This window comes from Trichosurus vulpecula, chromosome 2 (assembly GCF_011100635.1).
Source record: "Trichosurus vulpecula isolate mTriVul1 chromosome 2, mTriVul1.pri, whole genome shotgun sequence".
Classification (NCBI taxonomy): Eukaryota; Metazoa; Chordata; class Mammalia; order Diprotodontia; family Phalangeridae; genus Trichosurus; species Trichosurus vulpecula.
Window position 1 is genome coordinate 116,954,226 of NC_050574.1, and position 24,096 is coordinate 116,978,321.

At 44.1% G+C, this 24,096-nt stretch overlaps 1 protein-coding gene across 1 annotated transcript in view; it reads left to right on the plus strand.

The window, feature by feature from the left end:
• Positions 1–5,842, plus strand: part of TENM4 (teneurin transmembrane protein 4) — a 514,686-nt gene extending 508,844 nt beyond the window's left edge. Inside the window, 1 exon segment of the mRNA XM_036743921.1 lies at positions 5,084–5,842. Within this exon segment, the coding sequence (XP_036599816.1) occupies positions 5,084–5,842 (759 nt within the window).
• Positions 5,843–24,096: the final 18,254 nt, after the last annotated feature.

A 24,096-nucleotide genomic window follows, 5' to 3' on the forward strand; every position in this document is an offset into this window, starting at 1 on the left:
TAGGCAGGTGGAAAGAAGCCCGTCGAAGCAGAATCGCCCAAGTCAAAGAGGAGGGAGCAAACAGACTGAAGGGATCCCCAGCAGCCCCAGATGCTTCAGAGCCACCATGGGGGAATGAGACCTGAGAAAAAGCCACGGGTTTAGCAGCAAAGAGATCGTTGGTGACACTGGAAAGAGCAGTTTCAGTCCACTGGTGTGGAAGAAAGCCTGGAACAAGGAACGGATGGAAGAAATGAACACGGAGCACTTCTAGGAGTTTTACTGTGAAAAAGAGAGACACAGGCGAGTAGTGAAGGGATGATAGGGTCAAGTGAAGGGTTTTTGGTGGGGTTTTTCAGAGGAGGAGAGAGATTTGGATGTATTTGTTAGGCAGTAAGACAGGAGCCAGTGGATGAGAACCTGGAAGTTAGGGAAGGAGCAGTGAATGAAGCTCATGGGAAAGGCAGGAAGGGACGAACTCAATTAGAAGGGTTGGAGTCTGCAAAGAGATGAAACAATTCATCCCCTAAAAGGCAAAGAGCAGGTGAGATAAAGGGAGGGGACGCCAAGAGATGGGAGGCAGCCAGGTGTCTCAGCAGATAGAGCTCTGGGCCTGAACTTTGACTTGAGTTCAGATTCGGCCTCAAACATGTACTAGCTGTGTGACCCTGGGCAAGTCACTTAACCTCTGTTTACTAGTGGAGAAGGAAATGGTGAACCACTTTTCTATCTTTGCTGAAAACAAAAAGCAGAAAAAAAAATAACCCATGGACAGTATAGTCTACAGAGTCATGAAGAGCCAAAAATTACTGAGCAACTGAACAACAATCTCTGTCAAAAAAGGGAAGGAAGTTGGACAGGCACAACCGATGATGTGGAGAAATGCTGGTAGATATTAGTCTTCTGACAAAGAAAAGGTTTTGAGCAGCCTCTGGGGGAAGAGAGCCAGTCAGGAAAAAGTTAAAGGATCAGCATGCAGCCCTGAGAGCTCGCTTGAGGCTGAAGAACGTGGTCTTGTAGTGAACCCAGGCTTCCTCCCCGGACATTCCTGTAGCCCATGAGCAGGAAGGGAGGAATACAGAGGATAGAGTAATAGGGCTGGGGCTATAACTAGTGATGGGACAGTGGAAGAAGAAATTCAAGGATCAAGGGTAGAGCGAAGCCACATTGGCAAGCTAGCGGGTAAAGGTTTTGAAGGGAAGATGAGACCACAATGGAAGCAGTGGTCTGGGAGAGCAGGGAGGGGTGGAAGGACTGGAGTTTTAGTGAGAATGGACAATAGATTTAGGAGGAGCGAGGAACCAGGAAAGAAGACAGGACGGGAGGGTGTGGTCAGAAAAGGGAATTTCAATTGTGGACTGTGGAGATGGAATATTTGAGGATGATGATGAGATCAAGGGTACGACCATCACCCTTATGTGACTGAAGCCACGGATCACGGAAGTTGAGGTTGATGTCCTGGGAGGCACTGGTATTTGAGGGGACATCATTGACTAAATTGAAGTCCCCAAGGAGAAGGGTTAGGGTAGAGAGAAAATGACGAGGCAGGGACTAAATTCAAGCTATTCAGTCACCTTATTGTCTAGCCCAGATCTTTCAATCTCATCCTCAAGAATAACATGAGAGACTTTGCCAAATGCTTTGCTAAAATAAATCCACACAAACTATATCTACAACATTCCGCTGAAGTCTGGAGTGACCTGTTCTTGACGAAGTCGTATTGGATCTTTGTGGCTGCCACAGTGTTCTCCATATTCACCAACCATTCGTCCCTTAAATAGTATATTCAAGAATTGAAATCAAGATCATCTGCCTAGAGTCTACAGACTTCATTCTTTTACCATTTTTGGAAATCAGAACAAGATTCGTCCTTCTCCAGCCCTCCCCCGTTCTCCATGATCTTTCAAAGATCATTGACCCGTGGCTTTCGCAATCACATCCGAAGGTTCTTAAAGTCTATCATTCATCTCTGTGAACTCAACAGTGGCTAGGTTCTCTCTCACTGTCTTCCTGCCTATCTCGGTTATATTGATTCTGTCCTTTTGAGCCCAAAAAGTGTTGTTCTTATGTGTAAGAAGGCAGAAAAAAAAAATAGGAGCTAAGTGGTTCTGCTTTCTGGCACTGAAAAGTAGCCCTATCCTCTTTTCCTTATTTTGGCTTTAGTTAAAGTCCCTCTGTTTCACAATCTGGCTGGCAGCTTCTGTGGGGGTGTAAGATCCACCCACAGCCAGCACCCAGAAAGCTGCTGGCACGCTGGGAAAGCACAGGTTCTTTTGATCTGCTTTAATAAGGAAAGCAAGGTTAAAGGGGTTGACAAGCTTACTTTAATCCAGCATACAGGCAGCATTCACTTAGTTCAGGGGAAAAAGCCAGCACCCTGAACTTCAGAACAAAATACAAACAAATTACAAACATCAACAGACAGACCAAATACAGATTCATAGTTACCAACATCTAGGTTCAGCCCGGGAGCTCAGAACAAGGGCTGGCCCAGAGTCACGCGCCACCACTGCTGCGGCAGAGAGCTCCAAGGAACAGACAGCCAACCCCTGGTTTTTATATCTTTTTCAGCATCAGGGGTGAGTCGCACATGCGACTCACCCACGTGACCTAGAATCATCACAAAGAGGCAGACTTAAACCCAGTGGTCTAAGAGCCTCTGCTCTCCCAGACATGTAAACTAGGCCCTTCCTGGAGTTAGCCCCACCTTAGTTGCCAATCCACACCCACTAAGGTTTTACACCTAATAGGGGTTTGGGCCTGGGGCTTAGCACCTAGTAAGACTCAATCAAAGACACTGAATTAATCAAAGGAAACAAAGGCCAAACTCTTCAAGGGCACTTGTTGAACTAAGTGCTAAGGAGCCCATTTTGATTACCAACACACTCTCCTATCCCCTGATCTTTGCTTAATGAACTTCAGCACTCCCAATACTATTCAGGCACCTCTGGCCATGCTTGTATATTCGTCTTTTGTTATCCACCCTCTTCTGGGTGTGTCTTTTTAAAATCATCCATGGTGGATGAGTTTCCTTATTTGTCCCTTTGGACAACTCTCATTTTTCCTACTTACTTATAAGTACATTTTCTGAGAGTTTACTAAGAATCCATTTTTCTCTGAACCTTTTGAAAGCTGTTCTCCCCAAATCTAGCATGTGAGTCAGTCTATCCATTTATCTATCTCTCCGTCTATCTATGCTTTGTTGTTTAGTCATTTTCAATCATGTCCAACTCTTCATGATGCCTTTGTGTTTTTCTTGGCAAAGATACTGGCGTGGTTTGCCATTTCCTTCTCCAACTCCTTTTATACCCCAGGATGGTTTGAGCAGATCTATGGTTCCCTCCTTTTACAGATAAGGAAACTGAGGCAAGCAGGGCTGCTTCCCCAGGGTCACACAGATAATAAGTGTCTGAGGCAGGATTTGAATGCAAGAAGATGAGTCTTCCTGATTTCCAGGTCCTGCTATCTATCCACTATACATGTATACATATATATGTATGGATGTGTATATATGTGCGTATTTATGTATATAAGTATGTATACATACATATATATCTATATGTATATACATATATGTATACATGTTTATATAATATATATCCATAGATTTAGTATGCAAACTATATAGTATACATGTAGAGACTCACCAAGAGTGGAGAACCAGTGGCCTTCAGGCCACATGTGGCCTTCTAGATCCTTGTATTCAGTCAAAAGACCACATTGAAGGATCTAGTCAAAAGGCTGCACTTAAGGACCTAGAAAGCCACAGATTCCCTACTCCTGGACTAAACTATATAGTATATGTATATGTATGTAGATATCCGTATCTGTAGGTACAGAAACAGATAATACAGCTATATATCCAACCTTCATCTCCTCTGTCTCAAATTCTAAGACAGAGTGGTCACTGCTTCCCAAAAGTTCCCATCATTTCCATCCCAGACATCACTTTTTCCTTGGTGGTATCAGGTCTAGTGCATCAATTCCCATGGTTGTTTCCTCCTGTCCCATCCCTGTTTAAAGCCTTTTTGACAAGATTTACGAGACTCCAGATAAATACACTTTGCTCAGCCTTTACGAGGCACATTCTATCTCTGACTAGTCGCCCATCATCCTTCTATTATAAACTCTCATCAGAAACACAAATGCCAATCACAGAAACAGACTCTCGAGCCAGTCCTTTACATCCTAAACCTGCCTGTTAGTTCTGAAACTCTGCCCTTTAGTTAGCTGTGGTCATGAAGATTATGCCTGTCCTCCTGAAGCGTTTGGCTTCTTTCCCAAGGCTTTAAAATCCTCCAGTCCCACTCCCTCATTTTTAAAGATGAAGAAAAATGAGGCCAGTAGAGGTGACGTGATTTGTCCAAAGTCATATACAAGCTAATGACAGAGCCCGGATTTCCCAATTCCCAGACCTATAATGCCATTCCCAGTACACCAGGTCATGTTTTTTAAGGAGTAAAAGTACTTTTTCCTTAGGCCTCCATGGAGGTCAGCCAAGTCACACAATGAGAAAGAGAGATAACAGATAGGCTGCTCAACGGTGCTCTACTTCCTCCCCCATTGTAGGGACCCTCTGTAGTAACTATGGAATGACACAACAATCATGCAGGATGAGGTGTTTTAGGTGGGTTGCAATCTGCACGAGTGAAGAGAATAGTCATAGTGATGAGATCCAAGTATTTATTGAGCACCTGTGCTGGGCAGTGGGGATATAAAGACAAAAAATGAAATAAACCCAATTATATTCTAATGGGGGGAACAACTAGTACACATGTGAACAATATAAAGCAAATGTAGGCAAAGTAGTTAAATACCAGCCAGTTTGGGAGGGAGGGCAGTGGCATTTGGATGGGTCAGGAAAGGCTTCATGTGGAAGATGACCCTGAAAGCAGCAAGATAAAGATAAGGTGGAGAATCGCGTCAGCAATTGATGTAGTGGAAAGAGCAGCGAGGAAACGGGGAGTTTCTGCCCAGTCACAGTCCCCCGTTCTTAGGGAGTAGATACTCCATAAATATCCATTCCTAGAATGAATGAATAAATTGACCGTGTTCCTTGTTTTCCATGTTCTCACCAGTTCTGTTTCTCTATCTTGGCCCTCAGTCCATCCTTGGGGTGCAGTGTGAGGTGCAGAGGCAGCTAAAATCCTTCGTCACCCTGGAACGGTTTGAGCAGATCTATGGTTCCCATATTGTCGGCTGCCAGCAATCCCAGGAGACAAAGAGATTCGCCTCCAGCGGGTCCATCTTTGGCAAGGGAGTGAAATTTGCCATGAAAGACGGCCGGGTGGCCACTGACATCATCAGCACTGCCAATGAGGATGGCCGGAGGATTGCCGCCATCTTGAACAATGCCCACTACCTGGAGAACTTGCACTTCACAATCGAGGGGGTGGACACGCACTACTTTGTGAAACCAGGGCCCTCAGAGAGTGACCTGGCCATCTTGGGCCTCAGTGGGGGGCGACGGACCCTGGAGAACGGGGTCAATGTCACGGTTTCCCAGATCAACACAATGCTCAATGGAAGGACTAGACGCTATACAGACATCCAGCTCCAGCATGGGGCACTGTGTTTGAACACCCGCTACGGGACAACCCTGGATGAGGAGAAGGCGCGTGTGCTGGAGCTAGCCAGACAGAGGGCTGTGGGCCAGGCCTGGGTGCGAGAACAGCAGAGACTGCGGGAAGGGGAGGAGGGCGTCCGCTCCTGGACAGAGGGGGAGAAGCAGCAGGTGCTGAGCACCGGGCGGGTACAAGGCTATGATGGATACTTTGTCATCTCGGTGGAACAGTACCCAGAATTGGCCGACAGTGCCAGCAACATTCACTTCATGAGACAGAGTGAGATGGGCAGAAGGTGACAGAGAGGGTCCGAGCGTTAACTTCTTGCCAAAGACAGCTACTCTCTTGTGGCCACTTACCTGACTGTGTTGTACTCGGGAAAAAAGAAAAAAAAAAAACAAAAAAAACAAACAAACAAACAAAAACAAAAAAAAAGAAAAAAAAATTTTTCTTAATGAGCTCAGAAAAGGTAAAAAAAAAAAGAGATTGGTTGCACGGTAACTCATGCAACATCCTTCTTTTTTTTAATTTGGCCTTCACACGTTTTTTGCAAAGAACAGAAGGTATTATTTTTTTCCCGTAGTGTGATCAAAGTGAAAACTTTCCTGTCTCTTGTTCCTTTTTTTATGTTGTGGTTTGGGGTCATGTTTTCTTTCTTTTTTGGTTTTTTTTTTTTTTTTGTCTTTCTCCCTTGGGAGACATTTCCAGATGAGTGGGTCAGTGTCTTTTCCTAAGTACTTGGTCAGTCGGAAGTGAGCCCAGAGTGTGTGTGTGTGCTACCTGGTCCCATCCCAGGCCTAGGCTTCCGAAGACAAGAGGGAAAGGTGGGATGGGAAGAGAGATAGAAGAAAACCACACCCCAGTGCACTTACTTAAAGTTTCCAGAGGCCAAGGCTGGGTCCACTGGGTGGGAGTAGCAGGGAGGGGGTCCTACTGCATCTTTGAATCCTTGGTAGGGCCCTTGTGCCTCCACGTGACCCCTGCCCGGTATTTTGTGCCTCTGGAAACCCAAAAACCAGCACGTCCCTTTGCTGGAGGCCGAGGTGACATTCAGCACCCTTCCCCATGGGCCCCAGTCTAAAGACCCAACTTTAGATCTTGAAACCAGTTATATAAGACCACCACCATCCCCCCTTCTGCACCCTGTCCTTATCCCTACTTGCATATCTCAGCAAGCCTTTCAGCTAGGAAAGGTTTTTCCTCTTGCCCCCCAGTCTAATGACAGAGCAGTACAGTAGCAGTCATAAGACCCGAGTATGAATCCCAGCTCTGCCGCTGATGCCGATGCCGGCAAGTCACTTACCCTCCCTACGCCTCCGATGTCTCCTCCATAATATGGGGATTAGACTAGATCGTCTCTAAACCTCCTTCCGCCACTAACATTCTGTGAGTCCGAGAACTCAGTGCTCAAGACCAAGTACTCCCAGGGTGTTGGGTGCTAGATGTAGCTAACACCTTGTGAAATTAACCATGTTCCTTGTTTTTTGAGGCCATGGTCTCTTGTCATGGTTGGGTTCCCCGTCTGGTTCCACTGTTCCCCATAACCAGAGCTGAGACTAGTTTTAGGTAACTAGATGAGCCTAGAGGGGGGCTCAGGTGAGGGAGGGCTAACGTCCCAATAAGAGAAGCCTCCTGCCACTAGCAGAAGACCTTGTACACAAGTGGTGCTTAATAAATGCTGATTTCGATGAAATGATAGAGGTGGCAGTGGAGTTCAGAATTTGCCTTCCTTCTCAAAGTCCCCTTGATGTGCCCTGGCTAGGGTTGAGAGGGTATGAGGAGTAAGGGGATGTTAGGAAGGGGTATAGCAACAAAAGGGTCATCATGACACCTAGATGCTCTTCACAAGCAGGAAGAAAGCTGTAGCGGGGTCCACAAAGAAAGACATTATTAGTGGAACACAGGGAGGCAAAATGCTTGGTGGGGGAAATGTGTCTTTCTGGTAAGCTGATCAAGGGAGAGTCCTGAGCCAGAAATGACATTAGCTATGCCTGAAAGTTCTCAAAAAAAAGTCCGGCAAGTGGCAGGCTAGCTGGGCGGCTACCTGTGAGTGCTCTGGAATGGGTAATGGAAATAAATGGGGGAGGGGAGCATTCCTGGAAACAGCTGTCCGGACAGGAGCCCTAGAGGCAGTCTGCATAGTGGAAGGGACCTTGGATCTGGAGTTCCAAGGACCTGGGTTCAACCGCTCTCTCATCTGTGTGACACTGAGCAAGTCATTTCGTAGTGTTAGACCCTCAGGGTTTTCATTTGTAAAGGACTGGCCGGCAGCTTAAAGTCCCTTTCAGCTCTAAATCCCAGAGTCCCTTTTTTTTTTTTTTTTTGAGAAAGACCACCTGCTGAAAACCTTACTTAACACAGCAATGTGTTTTGTATGAAGTGCTCTCAGAGACACCAAGACAGGGATCTCCTACTGTCCACGAGCCTGCCTGCACTGTGTCAGGGCTGCCCACCAGTCCTAACAGAAGAGCAGCCCAGCAGGAAGAGAAACAGTTTTCCCCTCCCCCACCCTGAACTCCTTTCTCTCCAGGAGATGTGCTATGGAGGTGCTGTTTGGGGATGATCACAGAGTAGGGGCATGATTTTGGGGGCCCTTGGGCAGCCAGGAAGTAGATGAGCTGGAGAGAGCTAAGCTTCCCCTACTGTGTGTTTTGTGTGTATATGTGTGTGTGTGTGTGTGTGTGTGTGTGTGTGTGTTTGCAGCACACTCATATTAAGCATTTGCTGTCAGCCAAGCGTTCCTTTCCTTGTGCACACACTTCATCGCCATGGCCGTCAATGTGTAAGGGGGGCAGGGAGAGATGCTACCACCTTCTTTTTGGGGCTGGCTTGTTGAAAAAAATGGGCCTTTTGTGGTAGCAAATGGGTTTCATTTACATTAAGTGTGGAAAATGGATTTCAAGTCTGAGCTATTCCCAGTGGAAACCTTGTTGGACTGATAAGCTCTCGGTACCTTTATAGCCTTACTCACGGAGTCTTCAGATTATTACACAAGCTAATGAAAGCAGGTCGGTCTCTCAATTTCCAAAAGCCTGTGCACCTTGTAGTCTGTGCTAGGCCAAGAACTAGGGGACGGTTCAAACCTGCCTGATGGAAAAGGAATTTATTTGCCTTAGGTTTTCAGGTGGGAGGGGCAGAGGTGAGAGGTTGTGTTTAACTGGGTGCTCTTCAGATAAAAGAAAAAAAAACAGAAGTCACGCTACTGTGAAAATAGACTTTGGGTCTGTCCACTTATTTCACTGCCGCCTCTAAATCCAGAGCTCTGCTGAATCACAGGACATTCCTTGAACGCTGCCAGGGGATTAGTGCCAGCCATCCAAGCTGGAAACCTGGTTCTCTGTCTAGCCATATCTGCTTTAAGGTGCAAACAAGATGGGACCAGACAAAATGAGTCAAGAAAATTGGGTTCTAGTCCCAGATCTGTTACTGACTCTGTGACCTGGGAGAAGTCACTTTCCCTTTGGGGACCTAAGTTCCTTCCTCTGTAAAATGAAGGGATTGTACTAGATGACCTATCTCTGAGAACCTTTCCAGCTCTGACATCCTATGGATCTCTTCATCTTGCTCAGAAAAATGCCAGATGTGTTGCTGTTTCTTCAAGGCCCCTGGTCCTCGTGGGCATCAGCCTCTAAAATGCCACTTGATGGCCAAGTACACAGTGACAAGGGTGGCTGTCAGTAGATCTAATGGGATCTGTTAGCCCTCCTCATTAAGGAGGAATTATTAGGATCACCCACTGTGAGCTTCAGAGACAGCAGGGTGACTAAGGCAAGGGGTCTCCCTACTGACATCCTGCTGCCAAAAACCCAAGATCTGTGGTCCCACCATGCTTAGCCTTTGGTTTAGAAGCACTGGAAAGTCTCTTGCTTTAAGTGATTATCCCTTGTTTCTTTTCAACTACACAATAGAAGAGGGAGAGCAGATTTGTGCTGCTTAGTCCTAGAGGGTAGAGCTGAGGCCAAAATGGGGGGTGGGAAATACAAGGAAGGCAGATTTCATCTCAGTAGAAGGAAAAATGTTCTAATGATTCACATCTCACAATGAAATGGGCTACCTCATAGGGTAGTGAGCTCCCCATCCCTGAGGGTCTTTAAGCCGAGGCTGGATGAACTCCTGCAAGGAACAGTATAGAGGGTACTCCGGTTCAGTTAGAGGTTGACTGGATGACCCCCAAAATTTGTTCTCCTGGGCTTTGTGATCTGTGATTCTGATATATAGTAAAGGAGCATCAGCAGCCTTAAATGGGAAAAGAACAACCTTAGAATGTCAATCCTGAGAGGTTATCCTGCCCACCCCACCCCCCTCCTCTCTGACAGACAGAACCACCCAACGGGCACATGCTGCCAGTTATCACTGCAGAAGCCACTTGTTGGCTCTGTGCCCTTTTGAGTTGCCTTGTCCTGAAGGGTGGTGGATAGTTCATGCTGAACCACCCACTCCTTCACCCAGATCCCCCTGTGACCAGCAACACATTGTTATGAGATGGCCAACCAGGTTTTATATGTTGCCTACAAGCTTGGAAAAGAATAACTCTTTAAGCAAACCTAAAAATCCCATCCAGTGACTTGGTCCATGACCTGGGCTTTATAAGGATTAGGCTCAGTCCAAAGTTAAGCTAGATCAGGGCTTTCACAAAGTACATTGGAGCTACCCTAAACAGGAATGAATTCTCCTCACTAGAAGTCTTCCAAGGGGAGACTGGATAAAATGGCTGGGGATGGGCATGCCATAGAAAAGATTCCTCTTGTGTGGCTTAGACTGGATAACCTCTGGGCCCTTCCAGCTTTAACAGTCTGTGATTCTACATGCCCTGGTCAGTTCACTTCTGAAGCAATCAAAGCACCTCCTTTGGTTGACACTCATTCTTGGGTAGCTGCGTTATGGTGATGTCTGACCAGAGAAGGAAGTTGACTGTAGAATGGATCCTCCATCTTGCACCCCAACCCACCCACATACACACCTCTAACACTGTACTCTCTAGGTAGGACACAAAGCTGTTCATTTCCATTGGTCTTGTTGAGCAAGACCTTGATTTTTCCCCCAACTTTTTTAGTCATGGCATGAGCAGTATATTTTACCCACAAGCCAGAAGAGAAACACTGAACTGAAGAGTCTGGGAAGGTGGCAGATAGTGGAGCAAGTTCTTAAGCAATCCTGCTATCAGGTGGGGGCCCTGCCACTTATCTCTCAAAGATACCAGCTGAGATTCGAGCCCTGGGAGCCACTGAGAGACCTGATGTTTAATTTCTGCATTGAGTCAATGATGCGAAGCTAAGCCTGAGAACCTGGGAGACGTTGAGAACCAAACAGAGCTGCTGTGGAACACAGGTCCTTCTTTCATTGAGGGGATCGTGGGCAAAGGTGAGGAGGGGAGGGGAATGTGTTTGGTCTGTTACAGACACAAGGATCGATCAAGAAAAGAAAATTTAAGTATAAAGGACCTTTTTCAGCTGTGACTTGTAAGTGTCACCCTGATGGATTGCAGAAAGATCCATTATACAGAGACGAGGCTCTTAACATGAAATTTTAGAATTTGATTTTACGATCACCAGTGAGGGCACGTCATATTTGCAGCAGTCTGTTTTGCTTCAGCCAGTGCATAATTGAAACTTGGGCATACAGGCTTCACACTGGTCTGCCTCAAGGCAGCATTAGAGGAATAAGCACTCAACATCTGTAAGGTTCCCAGTTCTGTTTGTGGGGTACAGGGCCTAGTTGGGATTGGTTCAGCCTGTCTGCTGCTTGCCAGAGCCAGGCTTGTGCTCTTGCCAGGGACTGGGCAAAGGGCAGATATCTCAGGCCAGCTGATCTCCAATTTACTTGACAGCAGTTGGCCCTTTGGTGAAATGTACCAGAGCCCATGGTTTGAAGGGGTTTAAAGTGCCAAGACCTTTTCCAAGGGTCATTCCTGTCCTCCTGGGGACAGAAAGACCTTTATTTGGGGTATATGAGTCACAGTCAAGTTTACTTATTTGTCCCATTGGAGTAAACATCAAAGAGGGGAAAGAACAAATGTTTGGTAGGTAAAGACTCTTTCATTTAACCTTCAGTAGCGGCAGCACATTCTAGGAGTGGATACCTTGCTTCAGCGACACCCATCAACTCTGCTGTATAGTTTCCACCTTCCACTTTCCCTTTGAAACAATTTGTTTATAAGAGGCGGAGGGGTAATGAACAGACGTGGGCTTGATGAGATCCCCGGTTCCATTGCTAAACAGCAAATCAAGGCAAGCCTAAAGTGACAAGTGGTAATGAAGTGGATGGGGGACACAGGGCAGAGGTGAAGGGTCAGAAATGTCTTTTCTTACCCCACTGGTGAGCTTTCCAGCTGCTCTCAAGAAAGTGTATCTATCTGGACACCTCCCAAGGGACTCCAGGACACATCCCGGGGGGATACCAGATGGACCGCAGGAAAACTGAATTTATAGCAGCTCTGGCACAAAAAGAGGCACAGGTGGAGGACCACAGCCCCTACCCAAGAAATTAAAACATGGAATCCACTTTTCTAACCTGGCCTACTAATTTTGCGTGAGGACTTCTGAATCTGCAGCTTGGATGAAAGAGACTTTGTATCAGAGCTGCCTTGTGAAAACCCACACTGGAGACCCCAGCATTGCTGCGTGTAATAGTTTTCCTGAAGTCTGGAACTAATTTTGAGAAATTTTTTTTTCTCGACACCTTGTGTTTCTAACACTGTATTCTTGACTGTGTAAATACCGGGCAAGGCTGTAAATAAATGCAGATGTAGATACCTTCTAGAAAAACAAAAACAACAAAAACAAAAAACAGAAGTGATCCTGTGTAGCCTTCGGTGACAAATAAAAGAATATTTTGTGTTTAAAGGTTTTCAGGGGCTTTTTTGATGGGAGAAATAAGCAACCTGTTCCTCTGAAGCTAGTAAAATCATCAGAAGGCTTGGGAGTTAAGGGGTTGAGGGGTGTGAGATATGCTGATCTCTAGGGGTTCTTCCAGCTTTGAATCCCTTGAAAAGATGGCGGTCACTGGCTAAGACTCTTGCCTCCTCAGTCCCCCAGTAATTGGCTGCCTGTCAGAACAGATTGACTCATACCTGATCTGTAAGGCAGAGAAGCCTTTTATAAGAGCCACCAAGGCCCTGCAGCTATCTTCACAGCCCAATGAGATGATGCAAGCAAAAGAAGAAGTATTATAATTGACTCACAGATCTCCTAGGCACCAACAGGCTTCCTACTTTCCGTGTCTTTCCCTGGCCTTCCCTGCTACCGCCACAATTCTATCTGCCTTTCAAATCAAGTGCTAGGGCCTGCCCTGACATTAATGAAATAATCATCTGCCTACATGAGACCCAAGAAAGAAAAGTAATACTTAGCATATGGCATTTTAAGGTTGGTGAAGCACCGTACATAGGTTGACTCATTTGATCCTTACAACAACCCTATTAGGGAGTTGCTATTATAATCTCCATTTTACAGATAAGGAAACTGAGGCTGAGAGAAGTGTCTTGCCCAGGGTCACACCTCTACCAGGTGTGCAAGGCTGGTTTTGAACTCATGTCTTTCTGTCTCCAAGTCCAGTATTCCTAACCCACTCCATCTAGCTACCTATCAAAGAACCACTGAACCATGACTTTAGTTCATTGGGCTAAAAGCCTTCTGTTGGGAACACCATTATTAGATTGCAAGAATATTAAATCAGAGCACATTAGCACCCTTTAACTCAGATTCATGGGGAGTGTTGTCCAACTGTCACCTGAGAGTCGCAGTCATAGGACATAAAAAGTTTTAATTATAACCTGAATTTGGGGGAAAGTCTGGAGCATAGGATTTGGGTTTGGGCCTGGTTGAGGGTCCCCAGGGGAGAATACTGAAGATTTAAAGGACAGCATGAGGATGCTGGATGCTTTGAAGGGGTTGCTGAAAGGAGAGGAAGTAGTGATAAACAAATCATTTATTTACTTAATCCCTCATGTATACACAGCGTTTTAACATTTATAAAGCTCTTTGACATCAGTTGAGCATATATTAAGCATTTACTAGTTCCAGGCACTGTGTAAGACAACAGGGATGGAAAAACAAAACATTTCAAGAAGTGCAACCCACATTTCTGTAGCTTTCCTCACAACCACCATTTGAAGAAGGGAGTGCAGGCTGTGGTCTCCATTTTGCAGATAGGAATGTGGACACTCACAGAGTTTGTGACTTGCTCATCATCATATACACGTAGTGAATGTCAGCTGAGATGTGAACCAGTGCATTTCCACACTCCCTCTCACTGACTCTTGACAACTTAAAAACTCATTTGTTTGGTCTTGTGCTAACCACTGCCTAACCTAAGCCTAATTCACAGGAAGGCATCACACATTTCTCCACATGTTTCAGGCTCCTCTGAGATGACTTAATTTGCCAGGTTCACACAATAAGCATTGGAAGGGACTCAGCAGCCATCTAGTCTAACCCATGCCTGAAAAACCCAACCCAAGTGGGCATCTAACCTTTGCTTGAAGACCTTTGCAGACGGGGCACCCACTCTTCCTGAGGCAGCCCGTTCTATCTACTACTGGACAACCTTGATTGTCAAGAATTTCTTCCACATCAAAATTGAAATTTGTCTTTTCAAATTCCCACCCACCATTCCTAGTTCTGCCCTCTCAGGTTGATCAGAACAAAGATAAACCCTCTTTTACATGACAGTCTTCAAATCCCTGAAAACAGCCATTGTATCCACAATGATTCATCTCTACTCAAGACTGAGCATGCCCAGTTTCTTTAATGGGGACCTATATGGCATGGACCTTCATTGCTTTTAATGTGAGATCCAAGATTTGAACCCAGGTCTTTTTACTAAAACATATTACCTCTATTTACTTCTTCTGTGACCTTGGACAAGTCATTTCTGTGCCCTGTCCAGGCTTTAGTTTCTTCATCTTTAAAATGAATGGACTAGACCTTAGTCCCCTTCTAATTCTGATAATTAGTGTCTTAAGCTAGAACATCTTGCACACTAAGGTCTCTTCCAGCTCTGACATCCTATATTTTAAGGCTCCTTCCAGCTCTGACATCCTCTCTTCTGAGATCCATTCCAGCTCTAACATCTTTGATTCTTTTTTTTTTTTGGAGGCAATCAGATTTAAGTGATTTGCCCCAGGATCACACAGCTGGTAAGTGGCTGAGGCTGGATTTGAACTCAGGTCCTCCCAACTCCAGGGTTGGTACTCTATCCACTGTGCCACCTAACTGCCTCAATATCTTTTATTCTTAAGGCTTTTCCAGCTCTGACATTCTGTAAGCTAAGATCCCTTCTAGTTCTGACATCTTATGATGTAAGGTCCCTTCCATCTATAATACTCAATGTTTATCCCTCTTAAATGTGATACTCCCTCCAAAGAGCAGTTTCTTTAAAAGAGAACACACAAGAAAAAAAAACATCAAAAAATGAATCCTGGGTCATAGGATATTGGGCATTGCGTGTCCAGTTGGAAAAGATGTGAGCCTTCCCAATGTCTTCCAGATCACACCAAGTAAGAGACTATCTATTTCACCCAGAAGTAAAGTCTGTCCTTGGAGCATAGCACCCTGTTCAATGGAGTCAGACTTCCTGGGACTAGGTTCAGCTTGGTTTCGAGGAGAGCTGCTGGACCAAAGATAAGGAGCCCAACAAAGGTTTGAACTTTCCAAGCCAGAAGAGCTCCATTAGCAGAAGCTACAGAGTCTGAAAAGTCTTACTTGATCTATGAAAAATCTCCAGGAGCACTATGGGAGGCATGTTCATATAAAGGGAATATATATATATATGTATATGTATATATAGATGTATATATATATATATATATATATAGAGAGAGAGAGAGAGAGAGAGAGAGAGAGAGAGAGAGTCCATCCTAATTAATAATAACTTATGTGTCCATAGGTCTACAGACTGCTTTATTCACAACCACCCTTGTGAGGTAAGAAGTCCCCTCTGGAACAATCAATCCATTGGTTTATACCCTAGATCTTTTCACCATCTCACCTTAGATCTTATTTTTCTCTTTGTATCCCCAAAACAGCACAGTGCTTTGCACATAGTAAGTTCTTAATAAATGCTTCAGTCCATCTTCCTGCACTCAAAGAATCTTGTTTCTTTCTGAAAGACACGACATCCCTGATGTCTTCTCTTGGTACCCTCTCTAGTTCCAGTTGGTCCTCTCATGTCCTATAACACATTGGGCCAGAAGAACAAGTTGGTGTTCCCCTCACTGCCCCCTGCCTCATCTAGGCCTTCCCTCTGCCACTATGGCTCAGCAACTTTTCCTCCTCTGAGGGTAACACCACCTCTGTATATTACCCAGTTCAGTTTCCAGGTCACCCTCCCTTGCTTCTCAAAAAGTTCATAGTTTTCTCCTTTGCCCCAAGTCCAGCCCTAATGCTTGAGGACTTCAGCACATACACTGGCATCCTTTAAAATGCTCTGACATCCCAGTTCATCAACTTGTCAACTCCCATAATCCATATCTCCACTCTGATTCAACCACCCATAGAGTTGGTCATGCCATAGACCATATCATAACCCATAACCATACCATCTCTGCAACTTTGAACTCTGAAATTGCTTTCCGTAAACATAATTTCCTGTTGTTCCCTCTCTTCCTTGGCCTCACTTCTCCTAAACCCATACTTTGTCTTCACTACAACCTCCAGGCCTTCTATCCTACCCTATTTACCCCTGTTCTGGCCTCACTTTTCTCCCTTCACATTTTAAACCCTATTGTTAACTTATTCAATCATACATTGTCCTCCATCCTTAATTCCATTTCTCCCTTGTCCTAACACTATTCATTGCCTTCTAAACCTCAAAACTAAATCACCAAGGCCATTCCCCTATGTCTGGCATGCACTCCATTCTAATATTCCACCTCCCAGAACCCTTGTCTTCCTTCAAGACTCAGATAAGGTGCCACATCATCCATAAAGCCTTCTCTTATCTAATAGCCCACTTCCCCAGTTACTGACACCTTCTCTTCTTCAGATTACCTTATACTATACTTAAGACCCTAGCAATAAGCTAAGTCTGCTTTCTGAGTACCAAATTAGTTAAATATAACAGGCACATCACCATCAGGATAACCACTATATGCAGAATTCTTTGGTCAAGACAACCCATGAAACAAAGAAAAAAATTTAATAACCTGCAATAGGTGGTAAAAAAAAAAGCAAATGACAGTAGACTAAAACTGTTTGCACCAAACTCATTGCCCCGAACCTCATGATTACAGGAATTCCCCAATGAGATGCATAATTATTCACAAGAGATTAGCCTAAAACCCCTACAGGAGAACTAAGCAGATGAAAAATATGTTGTCCAGATGATGATCCTGCTGGATCACCAGTACATTGAGTGAGTCTACCACCATATACCTATAATAGATACTTTGCCCCCAGAATGGACTAGAAGGAAGAAATCAAAATGATGGCATTCGGAAATTGGACAAGGTTTTCAGCGATCCCAAGCTAGTCCTTAGCACACACACATGCACACATACCCACAGACATACACAGGGAACATTGTGTTTAACACAAATACCCTCACAATGATAGTGCATGGTTATAAATCTTGGTATACCATAGTCTACAAATAAACACAATTACATGACCCAGAGGACAATAGTGTGGTGGATACCAAGAGGCCATGCCCTATTTCCAAAGATGACCTATACACAAGATATTACACAAAGGATACTGGCAAGGAAACGTCTAATAAGAAAGAGTTGAGTTGGTTGTGTATCAAAAGTTTATAACCCATGGTTCAGAGAAGCATCTCTGAGTTTACATCAATCATTTCCATCCTAAGGAATGTTCACTAAATGGTACTTAAAAAAGGCGCTAGCTAGTCTTGTTAAAGAATTTAAAACCACCTTAAGGAGAAGCAAAAGAGATTCAAGAAATCTTTACCAAGCTCCTCTGAAGGACACTCTATACAAAATGAACAGCCCATATGTTTCACTGATATCTAGAGAGTTGAAAAGACCTAGAAGAGGCCTCTGCACATATTGAGTAGATTCTCTTTGAGAATCTACTGAGAACATGGACAAGAATAACACAAGATGAAAAGATAGGAATGGGTTTTGATCAGCACTGATGGGAAGAATAGCTCCACTGACATTTTTAAAGTATTGGTCCATCAACCAAGAAGCATTTGTTGGCAGCTAGGTTGAACAGTGGATAGAGTGCTGGCCTTGGAGTCAAGAGGATGGAGTTCAAATCTTCCCTCCAATGCTTACTAACGATGTGACCTTGGGCAAGTCACTTAACCTATCTTAGCCTCAGTTTCCTTATCTGTAAAATAAGAGGATTGGACTCAGCCTCTAACATCCCTTCTAGCTCTAAATCTATGATCTAATTATTAAATGCCAGCTGTGTACCAAGCACCACGCTAGGTGTATTGGGTTTACACGGCCAAAAATGAAATGGTTCCTTCCCTTAAAGAGTAGGTTCTATTTCATGGATTGGAGCAGGGAAAGACTTGAGGCAGGGAGACCAACCAGTAGGCTATTACAGTTGTCCAGGTGTGAGGCAATGAGGGCCTGTGCCAAGGTCATTCATTGCTTTGTCAGAGGAGAGAAGAGGACATAAACAGGAGATGTTACAGAAGTAGAAACCCCAAGATTTGACCACTGATTAGATACTGAAGATGAGTGAGTGTGGAATCAACAAATGTGGGTTGGGAACCTGGATGACTGGGAGGATGGTGGTACCCTCAACAGCAATAGGAACCCAAGGAAGAAGAGAGGGTTTGGGGCAGGGGGGGTGGAGATAATGAATTCAGTTTTGGACATGTTGAGTCTAATGTGTTTATGGGACATCCAGTTTGAGATGTGAAAGGCAGTTAGAGAGTTGAGACTGGAGGTCAGAGAGAGGTTAGGGCTAGATAAGTAGATCCAGTAATTGAAATCTTGGGAGCTGATGAGATCAGCTAGTAAAATAGTACAGAAAGAGAAGAGAAAAGGGAGCCTTGGGAGAGTCCCCATAGCTTGAGTGACAGGAAATGAATAAGTCGAGGAATTAGGGAGGTAGGGTACTTGAGAAAATATCAATGTATGTGTTGACCTCCCCTGATGTGAGGGAGGGGCAGCTAGGTGTCAGTGGGTAGAGTGTTAGGCCTAGAGTCAGGAAGATCTAAGTTCAAATCTGACCTCAGGCACTTACTAGCTGTGTGACCCTGGATAAGTCACTCAACACTATTTGCCTCAGTTTCCTCATCTGTAAAATGAAATAGAGAAGAAAACGGCAAACCACTCCAGTATCTTTGCCAAAAAAAAAAAAAAAACAAAACCAAAAGGGGTCACAACGAGTCAGACGGAACTCAAAAAATAACTGAACAAAGTGTGAGGGAAGACATTGAGGAGAGAAAAAGACTGTGAGCCAGGTATTAAACCTATTGAAGAAAGAATGGCAGTGTCCTAGAGGTCAAGAGAACACAGGCACCAGAGTCTTGACTGGGTGATAAATATGGATTGAATTAACCTCAAAGAAGGAGAAGTTACTGAGTAATTGTGGAAGAGGGAGAGCCTACAGGTGGCAGCGGGGAGCAAGGAATAATCCAACTCTCCAAACAACAAACAGTTATTAAGTGAAAGAAAAACCAGAGCTGGAAAGGGCAGCCAGAGAAGCTGTGTCATCAAGGAGGGTGCCGGGTCTCAGTGAGTACAAGAATCCGAAGTGAGTAAGAAAGGAAGAGATTTAAGATGAAATCTAGTTTGTTACCTAGAGAGAAGGAATTATTGAGAGTACAGCAAAAGGGTTGGGTAGCCTTAGAGTAGGAGGTTGGGGGGTGTAGGGACTTGGTTGAGGAGCATAGCATTAAGGGAGTGGTCAGTGGAGAATGGAGAACAGAGCTTGAACCAGGGCTTCAGAATTGCTGGGATGGGGTGGGGATGATGGAGTGAAGTATGTAAATCATTAAGCAATGAGTTCAGGTAGGTTATCACTATCTATAGGAGTTTGGCCTTGGCTAGACTTGTCCAGGGCATCAGGCATCTATGTGCTGCTGGAATGAAGGAGAAGAACATGGAAGCTTTAGAGGGAAGGGAAGCTCAAGCCCTGTGGAACTGTAGGTGACCAGAGCGGGTTCCTGGAGTATAGCCAATACAGATCCCTGAGCCATCTATATAGAGGATGATAAATCCAGGATGGGGTCACCAGGAAAGAGAGTCTAGAGAAAGAAAGAAAAGAGGACCCAAAACAAAGCCTTAAGGCACACCCACAGTTAGGGGGCAGATTGTGCAAGATGATCCGGCAAAGAAGACTGAGAAGAAACAGTCAGACACATACATAGAAGAATCAAGAGAAAGCAATGTCCTGAAAACCCAGAGCAGAAAAGATTCTCCGGAGGAGGTGGTCAGTAGTGTCAAGCAGAGCAGAGTTGAAGAAAGATGAGTGCTGAGAAAAGGCCACTGGATTTGGCAAGATCTTTAGCAACTTTGGAGAGAGCAATTTCTGCTGAGTGGTGACATCAGAAATCCCATTACGAAGGACTGGGAAGCAAAAGTAGAGGACCTGGAGGCAATAAGTGTAGGCAGCTTTTTTCTAGGACCTTGACTGTGAAAGGGAGCAAAGCTGTAAAGCAGCAGTTGGATGGGATGGTAGAGAAAAGGGAGGGGTTTTTAAGAATGGGGAAGGTCTGGGTCTATTTGTAGGGAACTGCCCCTAAAGAGGAACTTATTTGCATACATGTCAAATGTAAGCTCCTACCTAGAGGGAAGGAATTGTTTTGGGTTTGCCTTTATAGACCCCAATATCAACCATAGTATCTTACAATAATTGAATTGAATAGAATTAAAATTGCAGGGGTATTATTCCTGTTCTACAGATGGGGAAATTGACTCAAAAGGGTAAGATGACTTACTCATAGTCACACAGTCAGCACACAATAGAACCTGAATTTGAACCCAAGGGTTCTGGTCCAGTGTTCTTTCCTGGTTTGTGTATCTTTGTTGCTTTTTGCCTTTCTTTGTATCACCAGCACTTGGCACAGAACCTGACACATAGTAGGCATTTAATAAATGCTAGTTGATTGACTAACTGACCTTCCTTTGTATTAGGCTACCTCCAGTTACAGAATTCTAAAACCAAAGAACTTGACATTATTTCTAACAAAGAAGAAAAAGGGTCCTTGAGCAGGTACAACAACCAGACCTAGCTTGGGAGTGGAGCTCCTTATGTCCTCTGCTTCCTTCTTCCCTTCTGCCTAGTCCTCTCTCTTTTTTTAATTTTTGTTTTTATTCTGAACTTAACACCTAATAAAATGAGCATTCCTGTTTACAGAGTAAAATCGAAAAAGACAATTGCATATGAAACTGTGGGTTTCTATTATGTATAGCTTGCTTTCTTTTTAAGTATATGATAAGTTCGACCTATAGCTTTCAAAGCTGTCCTGCCTGTCTGTGCTCCTTTTTGTCTGCCTAGCCAATTTGAACTTCCCTAAATGCAAACAACTGTTCAGCCTGGAAAATTAGATTGCCCATAATAAGGGGTTTGGCTTTCTCCATATAGATTTGTATTGACTGAGTCGATTGCATTATCTGCTGCCAGTGACAAACTTTGGTGGTGGTGGTGTTGTTCAGTCTTTTCAGTCATGTCCTGCTTTACTTAACCCTATTTGGGGGTTTTCTGCAAAGATACTGGAGTGGTTTGCCATTTCCTTCTCCAACTAATTTTATAGATGAGGAACTGAGGCAAACAAGGTTAAGTGACTTGCCCAGGGTCACACAGCTAGTGAGTGTCCAAAGCCAGATTTGAACTCATGAAGATGTCTTCCTAAAACTAAGCCCAGTGCCCTATCAACTACACCACACAGCTGCCCCATGACAAACTTGCAAGAGGCTAATTTTCAATCATTTACAACACTATCTAAAGATCTTCTATCACACATCTTTGTCCAGACGCAGTGACCCAAGCAGGAAAACTTGAAATTATTCGTGGAGAAGCATTCTAGAATCCCCCATTTGGAAGGGAACCTCGAGATCATCTTGTCCACCCCTGCAGAAAGAGTGATGGAATTGGAGTCCCAACATGAGGGTTCAAGTCCCAGATTCAAACACTTGTTAGGCTGTCTGACCTGGGCAAGATGAAATCCTTCTCTGGGTCCCAGCTGCCTCACTTGTAAAATAGAGATAGTAATACTTGAATGAATGAATGAATTTTTTAAAAAGCATTTATTAAGTACTTATTATACTCTTGGCACTGTGCTAAGCAAATATAAAAAGAGAAACCAGAGGGGCGGAGCCAAGATGGCCCAAAACAGCATTTTACCAGAGCTCTCTCACAAGCTTTTAAGTCAGTCAAAAGCTTTGTCAGATACCTATAAAAAAGTGAATCTGAGCAGATTTGAGAGAGTTAGAAGCCGCTAGCAGGCTGAGTGGGGCAAATTTCCAAGCCAGGGGAGTCCGAAAGGTCAATAGGATGGATCTGTGGGCTGGGAGAGCACTCGGCATGCAGAGGTGCACCAGAAAGCACCAAAGCGGAAGCAGCTGCGGAAACCGGCCAGAGACCCAGGCTGGGAGAAAGCTGGGCACCCAAAACCGGAGGAGATCCCCAGGCCTCCCAACACAGGATGGGATTCTGTAGAAGTGACGAGAGGCAACAGTGCAACACCACTGGCCATGAGACATCAACTCCTGAGGCTTGCAGCCTAAAGGTTTGAAATGCGTATTCTTGAACTTCTGGGAAACATAATGGCCAGGTAAACGATTCTAATCCCTCCCCAACCCTGAACCAGAGAATTCCTCGGGGAAAAAACGCTGGACTACAGGAGACAGAAGTGGGGCTTCAGTGACCAAGAAGTGGAAATTCCTGAGCAGCAAAGCCAGCAGGGGTCAACACCAGGAGCCCAGATGTACCTTTGCGCAGCCAGGGGAAGTGGCAGACACCAGCACAGACAACAAACAGCTGAGACCATTGCTGAAGAGCAACAGTGCTGGAGAGCAACCCCAGGGGAAAAGGAGACTTCAGGCAGCCATACCCCTCCCCGACACCTCAGGAAACTTAAGGCTATAATACACAAAGCCAGTAACTAGACTCACAATCTCCAGAACAAGAAACCTGGGATAGAGAGTCCTGAGCCCCAAAAGCAGAAATTCACTGTAAAGCCAGGAAAAAGCTAACCAACATGAAGAAGAACACGAAAAAACTGAGGACTATTGATTGTTTTTATACAGACAGGCATGATCAAAATACCAGTTTGGAAGAGGAAAGCAATGACACTATACATCTGATACCTCAAAAGGGAATGTGACCTGGTCTCAAGCCCAAAAAGCATTACTGGAAGAGCTAAAGGAGGATTTAAAAAACCTAATTAAGGAGGTAAAAGAAAAAATGGAAAAAATGGAAAAAACAAAAAACACTGACAAAATCAAGTCCTTAAAAAATAAGATTGCCAAAATGGCTATGGAGATTCAGAATCTAAATAGAGAAAATCACACCCTGAGAGGTAAAATCAACCAATTGGAAAAGGAGACTCAAAAGCAAAATGAAGACAGCAACTCATTAAAAGTTAGAATTGAGCAAGTGGAAGCTAAAGACTCTATGAGGCATCAAGAAGTAGTAAAACAAAATGTAAAGAATGAAAAAATAGAAGAAAATGTGAAATACCTGATTGGAAAAACAACTGACCTGGAAAATAGATCCGGGAGAGACAATTTAAGAATTATTAGCCTACCGGAAATCCACAATGAAAAAAAGAACCTTGACAGTATCTTCAACAAAATTATCAAAGATAACTGCCCAGAGGTCCTAGAACCAGAGGGTAAAATAATCACTGAAAGAATCCACCTATCACCCCCTGAAAGAGATCCCAAATTGAAAACACCAAGAAATATTATAGACAAATTTCAGAATTACAAAGTCAAGGAGAAAATACTGCAAGCAACCAAAAAGAAACAATTCAAATATCATGGAACTATAGTCAGGATCATGCAGGATCTTTCAGCTTCTACATTAAATGACAAGAGAAATTGGAATATGATATTCTGAAGTGCAAAGGAGCTGGGACTACAACCAAGGATCAACTACCCAGCAAAATTGAGCATAGTTTTTCAGGCAAGGAGATGGACATTCAATGAAATAAGGGAATTCCAGAACTTCCGGATGAAAAGGCCAGAACTCAATGGAAAATTTGATCTTCAAATACAAAACTCAAAAGAGACATAAAAAGGTAAACAGGGTGAGGAAACCCCACAAACCTTATTAATCAATAAGGGCAAATTATTTACATATGTATATATATGTATATAATATATATATATGTCAATCTTGAGAATAGTACGGTTATTATGACAATTGAAAGGGATACACATAGACTGGATGTCTGTATAAAATAACTGATATAAAGATAAAAAACATAATTAAGAGATGTAATAGGAGGGTTCTGGGAGAAGAGGTAAGGAGGTAGTAGAAAAGGGTAAATTACATCAAATGAAGAAGCACAAAAACACATTACAGTAGAGGGAAAGAAGGGAGGGAGAAGAGTAGTATTTGAGCTTTATTGTCACCAGATCTGGTTCAAGAGGGGAATAACATACCCTAATAAGTATAGAAATCTA